Below are 18,159 nucleotides of genomic sequence, written 5' to 3' on the forward strand. Positions count from 1 at the left end.
TTAATATTTTTTCATTTGTAAATTTCTTATATATACATTTACATATATTACAAATTGTGAGAAAAATGTAATAAGGAAAAATGTATGCTGCAAGGTCGCCGGCTGGTAAGACTACTCAGTCGCTTCAAAAATGCATTTATTCTGAAAGTTGAGCAACTCAAACAAGTTCGAGGAAATGGGCCAAATGGCGTGAAGTCAACTACTAGCAAATATGATAAAATCAAAGGAGAAGTACTGATGGCTAGGAGCATCTTGGGAAGCGGAAAACAACAATGAAATGCACTCCTCCCATAAGAGAAGATGCGGGAATTAATAGTCAGGTTGACATGCACAGTGTTCCTAACATATTAATAGATCGAATGGTACCTCTACCCAAATGATGCAAGGGATATTAGGAGATTCAATGAGGCTATAGGAGGATGGGGCCACGTGCTTTACAAAATGGTGGCACTGAGAATGCTTTGACAAATTCAAAATTTTACCAAATAATCATTAGCACCGAAAGACTTCACAATGTGACACAACAATAGTTATCCTGACAACGGGATGGCTTTCCCTTATGGGTCGTTATTACAGGGGGATAAGGAAATGTGAGAGACAAGAATTTTTCAGAAGGGAGGGGTGCACAGAGGGAGAGAGGGACTGGGAAATCGAGGGCACTTTTACACACAAACACCAATCTGAATGATTGACGTGAGCAAGCTTTTTGTGGTTCTTCGAGGGCTTGCTTCCCTGGGGTGCTTCCATCCTGAGTAAGGGTTTCTATGCTCCTATGGTGTATCTGTCATGTGGTCTGGTATCCATACAGCCCCTAGGTAGAAGGGTTAAGTGCGCACAGTCGCCTCATGACGTCCAACTGGTGTGGGTCACAGGAGAGAATAGCTTGACCAGTTGTCAGCTACCTTGTGGATGCCTGCCGACCTGGGAGGAGGGGAGCGGCGCTGGGTTGCGGTGTCGCCAAATCCTCAGCTGCATCTGAAATGTGGAAAAGATTCATCAAGGGAGCACACGGGGATGTAGTATAAGGAAGGGTTATGGCAACGCATTGGAAGCTTTAAGACCCTCACCAGAAATTCCTGGCGTTGATAAAAAAATATGAGTATTGTTTGGGTTTTTCTCCAGACAAAATTAGTGGATATATATATATATATATATATATATATATATATATATATATATATATATATATATATATATATATATATATATATATATATATATATATATATATATTATCACTTACCCAATTCCCCAATTCTTCTGTACATTATTACAATTATTAGCAGGACCTTATTTTCTAGTATCTGTAAAACAGCCGCACACGTAGTCCAGCTGTATTTATATGCGTGTGGGAAGATGTTTAAAGCCCTTGTTTTTCCAATTCCGTTTGCTTCCTACCCTGAGCCTTTGACTACCCTCCTTCTCCTGTGTTGCCCCGCCCTCGTGACCTTGACCTTTCTCTGCCTGCAGCTTCTCCCAGGTGATCATTGTTGTTCATGTGGTCTCTTGTGTTTTTGCATTTCTTTTCCATTGTCCAGTAATGTCTGCCAACACATTGTTTGCTCATATTATGAAGGCATTCTTAACAACTGTCTATCCATTTTTTTAGTGTTCCTGTACAAAAAAAAAATCATGTTTGGTAACTGCTGACGTCTGATTGTAGTGAATTATGATCTGTATATGTTGTTCTCTTCGTTCTTTGCAAGATTTGCCACCTTCGCCGAAGTAACGCTCTGCACAATCTAGACCTCTTCCCCCTCTTCCGATTTTTTGTTTCTAACTATTTTATTCCCATTGGTGTTTTGTAACTGCCTATCAGCTTGAGATAATCTAGCTTCCTTTTAATGGGTATAATAGTGTTGTTGTCCGGAACTGTAATTATTTTCTTCCCTTTTAAATGTTCCTTGCTTTATCCCTTCCCTCTCCCCAAAATAGTTTTTTTAAGTAGTTTTTTCTTGCCTTAATGTGTGACCGCTACCACCAATACTTGGGGTATCCTAATTTCCTGAAAGTCTCCCCCAGGTATTCCAGCTCCTCATCTAAGAATTCGGGACTGAAAATCCTGTAAGCCCTGATGGCCAACACTGTCATTGCTCCCATTTTGATTTCTTTCCCATGACTGAAGAAAATATGTGTGCATTAATTGACGTGTGGTGTGTGTCTTCTTTCTGTGTACCTTAAATTTTAAATTTTCCCTTCCCTCTTTCCAAGTTCATCCAAGAAAGGAATTTTTTCCTCCTCTTCTTCTATTGTGAACTTGATTTGTTCGTTTAGTTTATTTATGTTTTCTTGCAACTTGTGTAGTTCTTCCCTTCTCCTTATAAATGAAGAGGATGTCATTTACGTATCTTACCCATTTAATGATTTTCAAGTTCCCTTTATTTATTTCACTCGCCTCTTCCGTTTTAAACCATTCCATAAAAATGTTAGCTAAGATCAGCGAAAGACTCGAACCCACAGCCACACCATATTTTTGTATGTAATGGTTTTTGCCCCACTAAAACACATTGACGCTGAGGGCCGCTATCAACACTTTTATCTAAACGTCATGATCTAAGTCGCATGTATAAACCCCTTCCTCCAATTTCTTTTTTATTACTTCCATCGTCTTCTTGACTTGTAGATAGGGAAGTTGCATCTAAACTCGCAAATTTACAATATTTTACGTTGTTTTTGGATAAGTTTTCTACAAATTTCATGGTATGTTTTACATACCCTTCAGATACTAAACCCACCCATTTTCCCATTATGTTGAAAAGTAATTTCCCCAGACTCCTCTGTGGTGATCTCGTCGATGCTTCGATAGGTCTTAGCGATCCTTTTGGATGTTTGGACTACTAAAACCCAGAGATCCCATATATTCATGTATGTGGGATCTGTGGGATTTCCCCTGATATTGCTCTATGTCCTAATTCATTTCTTTTCGTTTCGTCCTGAATTTTTGTCAAAGAACCCCGTACTTTTTTTTTTAATTAAAACGGCACTGTACCCACTTACGTCCGGCTTTTTATTGCAAGCCTCTCATGTCTTTTCATCATTTAACAATTGTTCTGACTTATTTCCGCAACCTATAGCATCCATCACTACTACCGCCTGGCCCCGCCCCCCCTACTCCCCTTGTCTGCCTTGCAAACCTTTATGTTCTTGTATTTGCCTAGTCTATAAATAGCCTTAAGCAACCTCTGTGGAAACACGAATCTGTTCAACTTAATTCCCGTCCACATGGCGCCCCTTATAGAAAGCAGCTTCATACCCATTTTTATTCTTATTTATTTCCTTTAAGCCTAAACACATTTCAATGAAATCATGATTATCGTTCACCATGAAAAAATTAGGACCGCATCCTAACACAAGCACTTCATTCCTACTAAAAAGTCTCTTACAAATGTTCTTGACTAAATCAAAGTTCCATTTTTTTTTTCTTATCCCCCCGACCTATTCAAAATGGCAACTAGTCTATTCTTGTGTACGTAGCTGCAAACTTCGGCACATACCAGTACATAACCTTCAATTCCTTTGCAAACGTTGTCTAAGCTGGTGGCTCCATATTTCTCCGTCAGTTATCTTCGGAATTTTCTGCTATTCATCTTTAATTCTCCTAATTCTGTCTTTTTCTTCCTTATGTCTTCCTTCAAGATCTATTCCACAAAAACAGGAAACGGATGTTCATCAATGTTTCTCTGTAGAATATTTTAAAGCGATTCCATTGTCACACAGCCTGTTATGCATTTCTTAAGGAACCGGATTCTGTTCTCTGTCACAACTAGCCGTCTTCTCACTTTCTCAAAAGTTCTTACTTCCAGCATGGCTCTCCCTCCATACGTTCTTTTAAATCTCCGGAACCAATCTATCTCGATGTCAGATAAATCAACTTTATCACTTACACAATTGTTCTGCGCATTAATACAATTACTAACAAAACCTTATTGAAACTGGATAGTATCTAGCGGAGATAATTATTCAGGAAAAATGACAAGCTCTCTAGGATAAATAGTCCTCATTGTCAAGTACCCATAAAATGGTCGGACACGTAGTCCAACTGTATTTATATGTGTTGGGGGGATGGATCAAATCCGTTGTTTTTCCAGTTCTATATGCTGGCTTCCCTGATCCCTTGATTGCCCTCCTTCTCCTGACCGCAAAATAGACTGGGAGAACATGTTTTTATTTTTATTATATATATATATATATCTATATATATATATATATATATATATATATATATATATTTTGTACAGGATTTATTACAAAACGGCCAGATTGGTTGTGGAGAATGACTTCATGACATGCGCAAGCAATATAATGGCAGGCAAGACTGGAAACAGTTTTGAAGATAGCCAATAAAAAACTCGTACTCTCGCAATAGAAAAGAAGACCACATGGACAGCATTGAACACCTGGAAGAAGCTGCAGGCAGAGAAAAGCCGAGGTCACGAAGGCAGGGCCACTCAAGAGAGGGAAGGGTAGTCAAAGGATCACGAAAGCCAGCATACGGAATTAGAAAAACAAGGGCTTTAATCAACTCTTCCACACACATAAACACAGCTGGACTACGTGTCCGGCCATTCTACGGATACTTGACAATGAGGACCGCTTGTTTGTCCCAGAAAGCTTGTAACTTTTCATGAATAAATATCTCCACTAGATACCACCGATTGCAATGCGGTCCTGTTAGTCATATAAGCCATACTATATACGTATATATATATATATATATATATATATATATATATATATATATATATATATATATATATATATATATATATATATGCTTAAAAAATCACAGTAGATGCACGTGACTTCATTAAATAAGCGAATACCACAGGAAAATAGATCAGTCCAAGAAAATCAAGCGCTTTCGTCTTAGTAAAGACGAAAGCGCTTGGATTTCTGACTATCATTTTCCTGTGGTATTCGCTTATATATATATATATTATATAGTATATATATATATATATATATATATATATATATATATATGTATGTATGTATGTATATATATATATATATTCTTTCTTTGGGGAAAAGAAAAATTTATGGTATTATAGCAGTAATTATAATCAATAATTTGGAGGGGCTGACTGTGTTTACATACATACATACAATATATTATAATCTATATATATTATATATAATATATAGTAATATATATATATTATATCCAGTCTCGAAAGGACGATATTGATTTCAGCAGAATGGTGAAAACAAATGGCCAGCCACTCATAGGTATCCGTTAATAGTGGCTAATTAGAAATCGTCAAAGGGAATTTTTACGCTTAGCCTGGACGTTAAGGAATATGCTTCCATCCAGCGTCCCAGGCAGGTAGAGATACTGACATAATTTGATTTATCTAATATACTATATATATATATATATATATATATATATATATATATATATATATAGTATATATATATATATATATATACTAATATATATATATATATATATATATATATATATATATATATATATTAGATATATACATTAGTATATTAGTATATTAAATTATGTCAGTATCTCTACCTGCCTGGACGCTGGATGGAAGCATATTCCTTTAACGTCCAGGCTAAGCGTAAAAATTCCCTTTGAAGATTTCTATTTAGCCACTATTTATGGATACCTATGAGTAGCTGGCCATTTGTTTGCACCATTCTGCTGAAATCAATATCGTCCTTTCGAGACAATTAACCAAGTGGAAAATCGGGCTTAGCTTCAGTGGCGATAAAAACCCGGAGGGTTGAAAACCGAGTGATGGTCCTTATTGAAGGGAACTGTTATCATTAATTTTTATAGGATCATTGTTATCGCAAACTCGACTCAACACAGCAATGATCACTGGCTCCCAAACTCAACTATACGTAATGTATTAACGAGAACAGAATTATTCTTTGATTGGAATTTTTAAACAAAACTCCTGCCATAACATTAGTGATATAACCAAAATGAAATTTAATTAAACTGACGTAGGATACTGATAAATGAGATTCCCATAATATATTTATACAGTGCTATGAAGAATCCAACCGTAGATTATTAAAATAATATTGTGCCATTACAGATTTAAAAAGAGCAGAAACATGATATATGATAAATCAACTTTACAGTTATGAAGTTTATCGACTATAGAGAGAGAGAGAGAGAGAGAGAGAGAGAGAGAGAGAGAGATAGAGAGAGAGAGAGAGAGAGAGAGAGAATCCAAGTAGTTTTTGACCAGAGCATTTTCTTGGAGACGTAGTATACTATATCACGCTCTTGAGACCTCCTAGTAATAAAAGGGACCGTTTTTCTCTCGCTCCTGACCAAATACTTGAGTACAAGCGTTTGTGTCTCTGCTTTACTTTTTCTTTAAAATTTAATTTTCTTGTTGCATGGTTTCTCTTTTGTTCGTTCTCTCCGGTAAAACGCAGATTTACCTGATTATATCCCGGACGTATGTTGTTTTCTGTTATTCTTATTCTGATGAAAATTATCGGGATGTGCAATATTTCGGATTTTTTTTTAGATTATATTTTCTTAAATGACGAAGAGAGAGAGAGAGAGAGAGAGAGAGAGAGAGAGAGAGAGAGAGAGAGAGAGAGAGAGAGAGAGAGAGAGAGAGAGATTGTATATTCTTTAAAGAGTTTACGGAAAACTAGGAATTACAAGGAATTTACCTCGCTCATCCATACCTGTAAGCGTACACACACGAACACTGACGAACACACACATACACACACACACACACACATATATATATATATATATATATATATATATATATATATATATATATATATATATATATATTAAGTGTGTGTGTTTGCATGTGTGTGCGTATGTTTGTAGGTTTATTCTGCCATGGGATCAACAGCATGATATATGGTAATATAGAGCATATGATGGCAAGCAAAGCCTTAGGGTAAAGGCATAAGATTTTGCTATAGATGTTCCACTTTTCCCATGGACCTCGGAAAACCCGAGTCTTTTATTCCTTGCACATATTTCTGTGTATTGTGTGTGTGTGTGTGTGTGTGTGTGTGCATTGCACTCTCCGTCTTCATTGTCTAACATGTTTGTTTTCCTCTCCCTCACCCCCCCAACCCGGCCACGCCCTCAGAAGCTGGACAGGAACGACGTCCCGGGACCGAAGGGGTTGCGGGAGTTACCTCCACCGCCAAAGACCAAACAGAACAAGCCCAACTCTCGTGACCCTTCGCCCACTCACGCCCACGGGAAGCCCAGTCAACTCCCACCCGCCCGCGCCAGCAACACGCCGCCCAAACCACCTCCCTCACCGCCCAAGTCTCCGTCGCCGCCGCCCCTGAAAGTCCCGTCAGCGCCGCTGCCGGACTTGCGGCACCAGCTCCAACCAAACAAAACGCCCTTACCACCGTCCTCGCCCCGACACGGGCAGTTACCTGCCGCCCCTCCAGCCCCCTCGCCAGCCCCATACAACCCCCCTTCGTCAGCGTACGTTAACTACGACGAACAGACATTGCCCGCCCTTAAACAGTAAGTGTCACCCTCCTTGGTTCGTCTTGGCTTCGTAGCGCCTCTTGGAAATGATCCCCGGCATCTCCAGGGAACTGACTGAGGACGCTTTTCCTTTTCCAACTCTTAGTGTAGCGCGAACCGTCCGTGCAAAGCATGAACCTAGATTCTCTGTAGTTAGGTAGCTATGTATGTCTTTGTGTACATTGTACTTAGTAGCATGTAGACACTCATTTGTAATTATGTGTCTCCCTCACGAGAATTGAATAACGCCATAGAACTGGTTCTCTTGACAGTCGCCCTCTGCTCTGGGATTTAGCCTTAATCATCTGTAATCGTCTGTCTCTTACTGCTTTGTAATTCGAGTAGTTTAGAGTTGTACTGAGTCACAACTAAACAAAGAATAACAAACGATGAGGATATTCTTAGTCAGTTTTTTTTTCTTTTGTTACAGATATCATTGATTGCTCATTTTTTATTCACTATTGAAAATTATGTTTGCTGCTTATTTTGATATTTGTTTAAAGTTATCATGAAAACCCATGTATTGACAGTATTTGGGGAAGATTTTATGGCGTTACGTCATTTCTGTTTATGCATGCTGGTAAACATTGTCAAGTGACAAAATTAGTCATGTTCAAATTGAATACTGTAGTGATTAACCTAATTTCACAATGTCCGTTTTTTAAGTGTAAATGACTAAAATTCTTCTTTCCTTCTGTAGTTCTGTTGGAAGAGAAAGCTTTTTGATGCCTGTATGCTTACTAAATATCACAAGAACATTTTTATATCATGGTAATGCATTATTTTCTTTTCTTGTTGTCATCTTTCAAGTGACTGTAATTTTCATTTGCTGTTGTATGCCGTCATCGTTTGTGATCTTTTTCCTTGTTCATTATTCGACGGTATTTAGTAAAATACCTCATGACTAGAACATGCTATAACCTTTGCCTGCAGGTCTTTTCCTTCTGGCTACTTTTATTTTCATTTGCTCTTTCATTACCGCCTATGACCATTTTGTTAGAGACTGAGTCATTGTTATTATATTAATTAAGTATACGGGTTTATAATCTCTTCTTCAATAACTGTTTCTTTATGTTACAAATCTTTTAGAATTTTGCTTGATGTATCTTAACAGAATACTTTTTCACTGCAGTTAGCTTTGTAAAGCAGAATTATAGATACTGTATCATATATGTGTATTCCTGCTCGTTAGTAGTATAGAAATAAAAGCATAAAGTTCTTGCTTTATTTTCTAGTTAAAGTTTGATTGCATGTAAATATTTCGTGTAGATTGTTTAACATTCTCTTGTGACAACACTTATGCTACAGAAGGTAATGTAAGATTTCTAAACATGTGGATCATTTCACTTTGCAGTTGGAGTAATTTCTCTTTCTTTCTACTGTTTTTAAACTGAAAAGTGACCGATGATAAGTTGGATTAGATTTTTTTATTTTTTTCTTATTTTTTCTTTTACTAAATTGAATCTTGTACTATCGTAAAAAAGTCAAGAAAGGCTTTAAAGATTCTGTTGCCATTGCTAACGAGTCTGCAGTTGTCATTAGCGTGCCCTGACAACCTGTAGATCAATAATGTGTCCGATTTTTAGTAGTATGTTGTCAGTGAACGATAATAAACCAGCAGACTTGTTGGCCGCTGCTATAACCGATGAGATTTCAGCTTTGGGCTTCTTTCATGGTTGTGTTCAGTGGTAATGTGACATGTACGGAATATAAGAAATATTTTTGTATTTAAATCACTGTATACTCTCCAAATCGCATCATCTCTAGTTATCATATAAAACTGCAGAGGGAATAGTTTTAGGAAATGCCAAATGCAATCTGATTCAGTGCTGCTTACAAGAAGAGAATATCTTTCAATAAAGAAGAATTTATTCCACATATACCAATTTGTGGTATGCTCCTCACTATGGTCAATGAAGAAGGTATATATACTTTAGAGAAAGAAGCCTACTCTGCCCAAAGTAAATTAAATGATCTTTTAGTATTCATCTGTGTATTCGTCAGTCATTCATTTGTTTTGTATGGTCCAGCCCTTTAGTTATTTCTTTACTCTAAACAATGGCTTCATTCGTCAAGAAAAATTGAAAAAAAGAAAGGGCAACTTCTGTGGTCAGTGGACGGGACCTTTTCTGATCTCCAAAATCGCAGAGAGGAATATTTTGAGGTTTGCTTTTCTGTAAGTTCCATGTATCAGAAACGGTCCCCAACAACGTAGTGTGCATAATGTTAACTAAACAAATGAGCTTTAATTACTGGGTAAATCAGGCTCTTTCTAAGTAAAGGGAAAGTGTAATGACAGTGGACAAGTTTCCATTCTGTGGAAATGGAGCGTAAAACCTAAATGAATAAAGCCTGTAAAACGAAAAATCAGAGAATAGATGATATTATTGATGATCCTCGTTTTTGTTAATCCTAAATTTTTTTAACAGCACTTGCAATAAAATCTTTTCAGCTTTTAGGCGACGAATACAGGATAACAAAAGAAAATACGAATTACTGGTTTCCATTAACAATTCATAAGGGAAGTTCGTTAATACAATATAATAGTTCTTTAAAGTAAGACATTTTATACATGGTGTTTATATTTTACAGTCATATGTTTTAGCAAACACACACACACACACACACACACACACACACACACACACACACACACACATATATATATATTTTATATAATATAATATATATATATTATACATATTATAGATACATATCATACTATATATATATATATGATATATAATACATATATTATATATACATATAATATATACCAGAAATAATATATATATATATATGATATATATATATATATTATATATATAGTTTGATAGATATTGTGTGGCAGAACTAGAATCGAAATTAATTAAGTTTTGAGCATTTTTATTACCGATGAAAAACAGAAAACCAAGAATATTTTGCAGGTCGAGAAATTTTTCAGAAACCTATGCTGATTCGAGACATAAACCTATTTCAAATGTATTTGCATATTGCATATTCATAGCTATTTGTAAAGAAGATGAATAGAGTAAAATAGAAATACTGGAGTGAATTCACCCCAAAAGTATTTTCTAAACGGAGTTTCACAGAAGCGAATATTTTTCACAATATAATTTGGACATCAGAAAACCGTACTATTCAGGCCAGTGTATTTTTAAGTATGTTTTGAGAATTTTTTTAAACGTTTTAATCATTAATTTTTATTATAGAAAGTAATAAACCTCTTAACTATTTATTAATAATACTTAACGCAAAGATGAACGTATATTAAATTTCAAAGTGCATCTTTAACCCCGTGATATGTGAAAAATGAGTCAAAAACACTTCAGAATACATTTAGGCAAAAATATACAGATAAAACTATAAAGAAATGTATATTTTACGCAGCACTGTAAGATTGTCGTGTTCATGAATTAACGCTATTTTAAAACTCCAGTAAAATGATATAGGAAGTCAATATATTTTAAAATTTATTTTGAGTATTTTTATTAGAATGTGAACATCTTCCTAGCTTAAGAGATAAAATATAAAAGTATTATTGATCATTTAAAAAATTCTTATGACGTTCAAAGATTATGAGAATTATAAAAAATTTTCACAATTCATAAAACGCAAATTTTCACATGCAGTGATATGACTTGTTACTCTTTAAAATTTTATACCTTCATTTATGTGGGCGGACGCATGAATTCATACCAAAAGATATTAAGCGAATACCACAGGAAAAATAATAGGCAGAAATTCGTAGCCGAGAGCTTTCGTCCTTTTTATGTGACGTTGTGCGTCGAAAATGTCTCATTAAAGGACGAAAGCGCTCGGCTACGAATTTCTGCCTATTATTTTTCATGTGGTATTCGCTTATATCTTGAAGTCACGTGCATCTACTGTGATTTTTTAAGCACTAGAAGATTATTATACCCACACATTATTGAATGGACGTTTGTGTCTAGTATGATATATCACATAGCTTTTTGTCTCTCACACTCACATATACATATACATACATACATACATACGTATATATATATATATATATATATAATATATATATATATATATGTGTGTGTGGTGTTGTGTGTGAGTGTATTGTGTGTGTATGTATGTGCGCGTATGTGCGTATAGCACGTATGTGTGGTAAAGTAGTTATTTTAGGTTAAAGGACAGATTAGCGTATTCAGAAGTGCGGTCTGTAGAAAGAATGGAGGATGATAGATTGAAGAAGAACCGACAGTTTGGGAGTGTGGAGCGAAGGAGAGATGAACCTCCAGATAGTGGTGATGGTACAAAAGGGGTATTGGAAAGGACCTGAAGCTTCATTATCCAGGGAGGAGAATATGTGCAAGACAGTGATGGATAGCGTAGGTGCGTATGCGGCCCTGACGTGCTGCTGGTGGGCGTTCTGTGTACGGGGTCTGAGGCAGCTAGTGTTGCGGAAATTTCCTATCGGGGGTTTCATTGACGTTTCGTGTTGAAAATTGACAAACAACATTTATGTGTATTGGTGTGCGTATGTGTGGGAGTGTGTGCTAAAACAAATGCATGATATAAGAGACGATCACATTGGTAAAAACATCATTAACTGTAACTGTCACTGACCTAAATGTTATGTTTCGCTCAACTATCACGACGCTACACTATACTCGGTTTTTTTCCATCTGTCCACCCCCCTGTGGTGGTTGTTATGGTAACACTGCGTCCCGGGCTTTAGATAGTTACATTCAGCTTACATTCAAGAATAATAATAATATCCTATTTCGAATATTAACGGTGCAATTCGCATACAGTAAATTATTAAAACACTTTTCAGTTGCAAATGTACACCCAAGGATATCCTTCCTTTACTTTACCGTAAAACTTACACATAGCGTATCTATCTAAAGCCCGGGACGCAGTGTTACCATACGCAAACACCACAGGCGGGTGGACAGATGAAAAAAAAAAAACAGAGTATAATTGTCACTTTTGTAGAATACCTATTCTGCACAACCTTTTGAGATTCGGATTTCAGATATGAATAAAAACAATTAGAAAGTATGCTAGGACGAGAATTCTATTAGAAAATTCTCGCAAATACGTTTTACTCTGGAAATAGGAGCTCAAATGCAGTGAAGATACGTGTTTATGAATTCATGCAAGAAATGATTTAGTTTTCTGTTTCTCTTCTCTTCAGAGTAACAGAAATTTTGTTACCTGTTGCATGAAAGTGGCTTTTGTGACAAATTTAGTTTCTTTTTCTATTTGTAATTTATTTCTGTTTTAAAAAAAATATGTATGCGTAAAATCTTACTGAGAAAAATAACTTTACACAAAAAAATATAAATATTACGATATTTATTTTTTAAATCTGCAACTAAAGATTTGTGTGCATATGATATTTGTTCTCAAATGCATTCAGGTATGCATATATTAGTATTATGTATGTATGCTACCTAGACTGCTTTGTGGATTACAGGATTAGCAAATAAAACCTGGTGATTGGAAATTGGCAGTCATAAAGGTTCCAGAGAAAATTGGCTTGAAAGAATAATTTGAGTAAAGAGGTATTGCACTTGCAATAGTTGTGATTAAAATTTTTAATTTAATTATTCTTAATAGGCTTGAGAAAGAAATCGATACAAATAGTAGAGATGACTAAGCTGATTTTATATAAGGCAGTAGTTGCATAGATCATGTTTGTACGTATGTATGTATCAGCATCCAACACCGCGCGTCGCAAATTCCACCTCGCATTTCTTCCTGTGCCCTACATTCAACAACTCTTCACCGATTCTTCTTCCTTTCTCACAGTACTCAGCCAGTTAGATCTGGATTGTCCAACTTTCCTGGCGTCCGGGGGACCCAGCTGACACTACCGCGTATCATCCTGGCAGGGTTGTGCGAATGACATGTAACAGATTTCTCAAAATCTCCTTCATCATAATCTGATCCATGTCTGGAACATCCGCCATATCCTATTAATATCTTTCCTGAACGCAGAGAATCTGTATTGAATATCATTGTTCCTAAATATCTGAAATATTGAACTTCAGTCATCCTTTCTCCATCAGGTATTATTTCATCCCTCTGTCCTTCTTACTTTTGTTTTTCTTTAATCCATTCTTGAGTGGCATCTGTCTCGAACACTAGATCTATGGTGCACTCTGTTAAGTAATCTTTCAGTCTCTCGGGACTTATCTATTTAAAACAGCATCATTTGCGCATTCAATTTATAGCCAAAATCAGCTGGCCACTCGGCAGAGTCACACCATGTAGATGAAGGCAGGCAGTAACACACAGGATTTTGACATTATGGCATTTATTCCGACGTTTCGCAATACATTATTGCATCCTCAAGGAATTCTACAATGGATGTAAAAAAAATTAATTTTCAAAAATTTATAAAAAATTTATAAAATTAAAAACAATAGTTATCTATAGGTCAATTTAAAAGGATACCATATTTAAAACACACAATAAGTTAAGTCAAAACACAAGTTACATAAATTAAAAAAGCTATGAAATTGAACATTAATAATATAAGGGTTTATTTAAAAAAAAATTTAAAATAATAATAAAAATAATAAAATAATAAATAAATAACAGGGAAGAGTGGAGCAACCTGCCAGAGCAAAGTCAAGAGGAAAACTAAAAGCAGAAACGAAAAGTAAATAATAGCAGGCGTTAAGAACAAACAAACAAAGTCAAGATTAAAAAAAGTTGACAACAGCTGAGGACTGGGTTATTTAAAACCGGAACGAATTGTTTTATTTTCAATGTCTCTAAAATAAATAGGTCTTAGAGGTTGTTGGAACCTGTCCAATTATAGAGAAATCTTTGTATTCTTTTTTTTTTTTTTACTTATAAAGAATAATTTCTTATATTAGATGCGTCTGGGTTGGACAGGCGACATCCCGTTCTATGACTAACGCCCTTATGAGAATCGGCTTGTACCCTAAGAAGACACTTCGTGGATCCACTAATTTCCCATGTCACATCTGGGACAAGTATATTTATACACCATATTACGTCATCAAAGGGCAGAGTCGGTCTAAAGGGAGCCAGTTGCTAAGGGGTTTTTTGGGAATCAATTTACATCAAGTGCATTAAAATGTTCATTGATTATTTTCGTAAAGCATGTACGGAAGTTGTCAGAGTTTATGTGTATATATATATATATATATATATATATATATATATATATATATATATATATATATATGTGTGTGTGTGTGTGTGTGTGTGTGTGTGTGTGGTATATATATTTGTATAGATAATATAATAATTATATATATAGATTTATATGTATATATATTGTATGTATATATATATATATATATATATATATATATATATCTTCGTATGTAAAAAAGGTACAATGATGAGGTAAATAACTTTACATTTCATTGAAGGGTGGAGATACCATCCTAATATAACAAGGTTTCGTTCTCCATTTAGTTTTATTCATATGAACATCTTCAGTTTATATATGCCTTTACTAATATTCCTATTGTGGCCATAACGTTTTTTAATAAAAGCATATTCAATGACATTCCTTTCCAGTGCATTATTAGAATACGCTGTCTTCCCCCATCCACCCCTTTCCCCCAGTTGATAGTATGATTGTTCTCCCTGACAAGTACACAGATTCCATTGTTCACCCGTGCATATCTTACATATTTTTTTAAGCTGTTCTGTTCTCTTTTCAAGTTTTTTACTAGTTTGACCAATATAAAAGCTGTCACGAGGCTTGCATGGAATTTTATATACACATCCTTTAGTATACATGTTGGGAGAGCTCTTGAGAAGGATATGTGTCATTGTTTTATTGTTCTTAAATATCGATAGTACTACATCAAAATTCTTAAGATGGGAGATATCTTTCATAATATTAGTATATGGCAACACAAGCAAAAGCTTTGTGTTGTATGGTCCTTTTTTTGTTTGTTTGGTGTAGTCTTTTTTGCCGCTTCCATATGTTATTGGCACAATAAAAGCTCATAAAACCAATATTCCGTCTAGGTCAAATATTAGCTTAGTTAATTCCGCATCTTACAATATAGCAAAGAATCTTGCAACACAAAAATTTCCTTTTATTAGATTTAATAATAATATGAAAGCTGTCCCCCATCTTAAGAATTTTGGTAAATTACCGTCGCTTTTAAGAGCGATAAAACAATTTCTCTTTTGTTACTTCTATAGCACATATATATTAAACAGAGATGCTTTTTATATTAGAAACCATGGATATCTCTTGTACTGAAATGATACTGTAACTCATTCATTCAGTAATTTCAGATGAGTGACGTATTTTGGTTGATACAAATAAAATTCGCCTTCTATATTAATCTTCCCACAAACATGCCAACTTTAGTAAACCTGGGTTAAAGAGATATTGATCTCCAATACGGTTCGTCCCTCTTTTTGTTGTCCATTCAGATTCGTAACTAAAATCGATAACTTGGGTGTGCAAATGGATGGAATTAAAGAGGGATTGTTCCAGCAATGAGAAAAGAGCATGTTCATTCTATTTTATACTAGGGGTTTTCCTTTTACATATATTAGGATATTTCGCATTCCTTTTAGTGACTGCAAAATATAAAATAATTTGCAGAAGGGAGAATTTCTTCGTTTATTTTCTATTTCGAATTCATAGGCTTTTTGCAGTTGATATAGTAAATAGAGGTTTTATATATATATATATATATATATATATATATATATATATATATATATATATTATATATACTTTAGTGCCAGTGATGTCTTACCGCCACAGTATTCATACCCAGATGTAAGTCATATGAATACCAAGTTTGATTGAAATTGCTCAATGCGTTTTAAAGCGAGTGGCACATACACGCACACTCACATACATACATGCATACAAAATACATACACTACATACATCCATTTATAGAAATATAAAAATATATATAATATATATATATATATAATATATATTCATAGTCTGCATGCCAGGTTTTTAAATAAATTATCTGCGCAATCAAAATTTTTACTCTGCTCAAAAATCTACCCCTTGTCGAACACTGAAGCAGACCAAGGGGGCACTTAGGGCTATGAACAGAAAAATGTAAAGAGAATCTTTCATAGAAAAACTAGCTTACTTCAAGGACTTAATGTAAATGTAAGTTTGTCCACAAGTGAATTATTATTTCTATAAGGTTAACGAGAAGATATGATACAGGAGCACTAATCGGCTCCGTGGCACTCTCAGGATTGACTCTGCAATGTACAATAGCAATGACAAATGTGCCGCCAAGTTGCAATCAAGAGCACTTTAAATGAGGATCCTGAAATTAAGACTATCTACATTTACTAGTACTATGCTGTGGAGCACTGTAAGCAGGCTTTTGCTCTCGCTGGTATCCCGGGCTTCTACCCGAGACTGGCACTGGCAGAATACATTGAGTGGCACTGTGGAACTACTGGAGAAGGCACACATCGGAGCACGCTAAACGGATCTGCAAAGCAGTCAGAGCTGATCGACAAGTGCAATGAAAAATTAATATAAGCTAAACGCAAAAGCATGTGAATTACTCGAATGCTATATTACTCTATGCACATATAGCAGGTTGGTAGCGCAATTGAATATCACTTGTCTAAAACAACTTCACTGTTATTATTGCTCACACAAGTCTCAGATGAGATGGGAATGTTAAGGAATGGGAGTAGAAAAACATTTGAAATTGGAAACGAGTGCTAGGAATAGGAGGTGAAGTGCCGACAGGACGGGCGTAGTCAAGGCCAGGGCATCGATGGAAGGACGTAGGTCACTTGCAGGCTTCACTGAGGACAGTCAAACGCTTCTCTTCAAGTAGCGTCTTATAATAACTTCTATGGTGGGCTCGCGGCAGAGCATTCAAGGCGGACATTGGCGCAGAGTCCGGGCTGCAGGGATAGCTGGTTCAGGAAGAGACTAGCCGGGTCAGCGTCAAGAGAGGTGTAGAAAATATGGTATAAAGGAGGCTATTGTGGGTCAAGAGCTTTTAGTATGACCATCGGTCATGCAGGTATGAGTGGGCGGAGTAGCGGAGGCGGAGGGGTTCCAATAACAATTGCAAGGGAAATAGGTCAGGTAGAAGACAAGAAGGGACAGGTCATCGAGGCATGTGAACTTTTGCGAGTGGGAGGGCTACTAGCTGCTAATGGCTTCTGGTAAAATTAGGCTGGGAACTTACGTACAAAGGACTATAATAGAAAAGGCGATTCTATTCCCTTAAGTGCAAGAAACCCTTCGAGGGTTTTGGCATATGGCCGGCATTAATGTCTGACAAGAGAATGACAAGTTACCATGGAGGTGTGAAGTCTTATTAAAATCTTATTCAAAAGGGAGAAGGGACTTGACTCAAAAATACAGTCGTTCACTGTGGTCCAAACGATCGAAACAAGATAGCGTTGCGTTTACTGGATTTGACGTTTCCTGCGCTCGTATATTTATTCTTTCAAAATATTCCTTCTGGTTTCCAATTTGCTTAGGAAAAAGAAACATAAGTATAGGGTCCAAAATGGGCTCTCTTCTTTGAAATATATATAGATATATATGTATATATAAAAACTATTTATATTATAATTTAATTTATTTTAATATATGTATATATATATATATATATATATATATATATATATATAAATAAATATATGAGTCATATCACATT

The 18,159-nt window shown here is 35.6% G+C and overlaps 1 protein-coding gene across 3 annotated transcripts in view; it reads left to right on the top strand.

The window, feature by feature from the left end:
- The window catches only part of LOC135201055 (centrosomal protein of 104 kDa-like), a 458,443-nt gene that overhangs the window by 374,276 nt on the left and 66,008 nt on the right, over positions 1–18,159 (top strand). For all 3 annotated transcript variants that reach the window (XM_064229911.1, XM_064229913.1, XM_064229912.1), the window contains exon 7: positions 7,104–7,498. In XM_064229911.1, coding sequence (XP_064085981.1) covers positions 7,104–7,498 — 395 coding nt within the window. The remainder of the gene's footprint in view (positions 1–7,103; positions 7,499–18,159) is intronic.

The sequence above is a fragment of the Macrobrachium nipponense genome, chromosome 27, assembly GCF_015104395.2.
Source record: "Macrobrachium nipponense isolate FS-2020 chromosome 27, ASM1510439v2, whole genome shotgun sequence".
In the NCBI taxonomy this organism is placed as follows: Eukaryota; Metazoa; Arthropoda; class Malacostraca; order Decapoda; family Palaemonidae; genus Macrobrachium; species Macrobrachium nipponense.